Genomic DNA, 811 nt, shown 5'->3' with positions numbered 1-811 from the left:
GAGGGAAGGCCCCCCCTCCCCGCCGCCCCCCTCACCTGCTGGCCAGGCTCTGCCGGCAGTGCTGCCTGAAGGGCATCAGGTGGTAGTTCATGGCGTCCAGCAGCAGCTTCTGGCAGACGGGGTCGGTGCGCATGAAATCCACCGACTGGACCCGCTCCACCAGCTCCGGCGCCGGGATGAGGGCGAAGCGGAGGCGCTTCATCAGGTCTGGGGCGTACTGCATGCGGGTCTCCCGGTCGTGCTCCAGCCAGAGCACGGACATCTGGAAGAGCGCCAGCTCCGACTCGACGGGGGGGGGTAGCGAGTCGAGCAGGGCGCGCATCTCCTCGAAGTTGAGCAGCAGCACGTCCTCCACCAGGTACTTGTTGGCCAGCTTCTTGGTCTCCTCCAGGCCGTGCAGGGCGGCGATCTTGCACACCTGCTTGTAGTTCTGCACCGAGATCTGGTCGTTGAGGAACTGCACGCACAGCTTGGTGACCTGCGGGATGTGCAGGATCTTGCTGACCGACAGCACCTCCTCCACCGTGTCCAGCGAGAGGGTCACGTTGGCCGTGTACAGGTACTCCAGCACCAGCCGCAGCCCGATGGAGGAGCAGCCCTGCAGCACCAGGTTGTTGATGGCCCGCGGGCTGGCCAGCAGCTTGTCCTCCGGGGAGGAGGACGGGGTCCCGGGCTCCTCCTGCGGCTGCGGCGGCGGCGGTTCCTTCGGCGGGCCCCCCAGCCCGTCCTGGGCGCCGGGCCCCAGTCCCAGGGCGTGGGGGTGTCCGCCGCTCCGGCCGCCGATGGAGAAGCGGGATCGGAAGCAGTGGGA

At 68.4% G+C, this 811-nt stretch overlaps 1 protein-coding gene across 1 annotated transcript in view; it reads right to left on the bottom strand.

Annotated features, from left to right (window-relative positions):
- KLHL14 (kelch like family member 14) overlaps positions 1-805 on the bottom strand; it is a gene marked incomplete at its 5' end in the record, with an annotated part of 68,211 nt that extends 67,406 nt beyond the window's left edge. The window contains one exon of the mRNA XM_009285655.1: positions 36-805. Coding sequence (XP_009283930.1) covers positions 36-805 — 770 coding nt within the window. The remainder of the gene's footprint in view (positions 1-35) is intronic.
- Between the last annotated feature and the right edge of the window lie 6 nt (positions 806-811).

The sequence above is a fragment of the Aptenodytes forsteri genome, unplaced genomic scaffold, assembly GCF_000699145.1.
Source record: "Aptenodytes forsteri isolate BGI_AS27 unplaced genomic scaffold, ASM69914v1 Scaffold23, whole genome shotgun sequence".
Taxonomy (NCBI): Eukaryota; Metazoa; Chordata; class Aves; order Sphenisciformes; family Spheniscidae; genus Aptenodytes; species Aptenodytes forsteri.
Note: the sequence above shows the minus strand (reverse complement) of the source record. Positions and strands in the feature narration are given on the sequence as shown.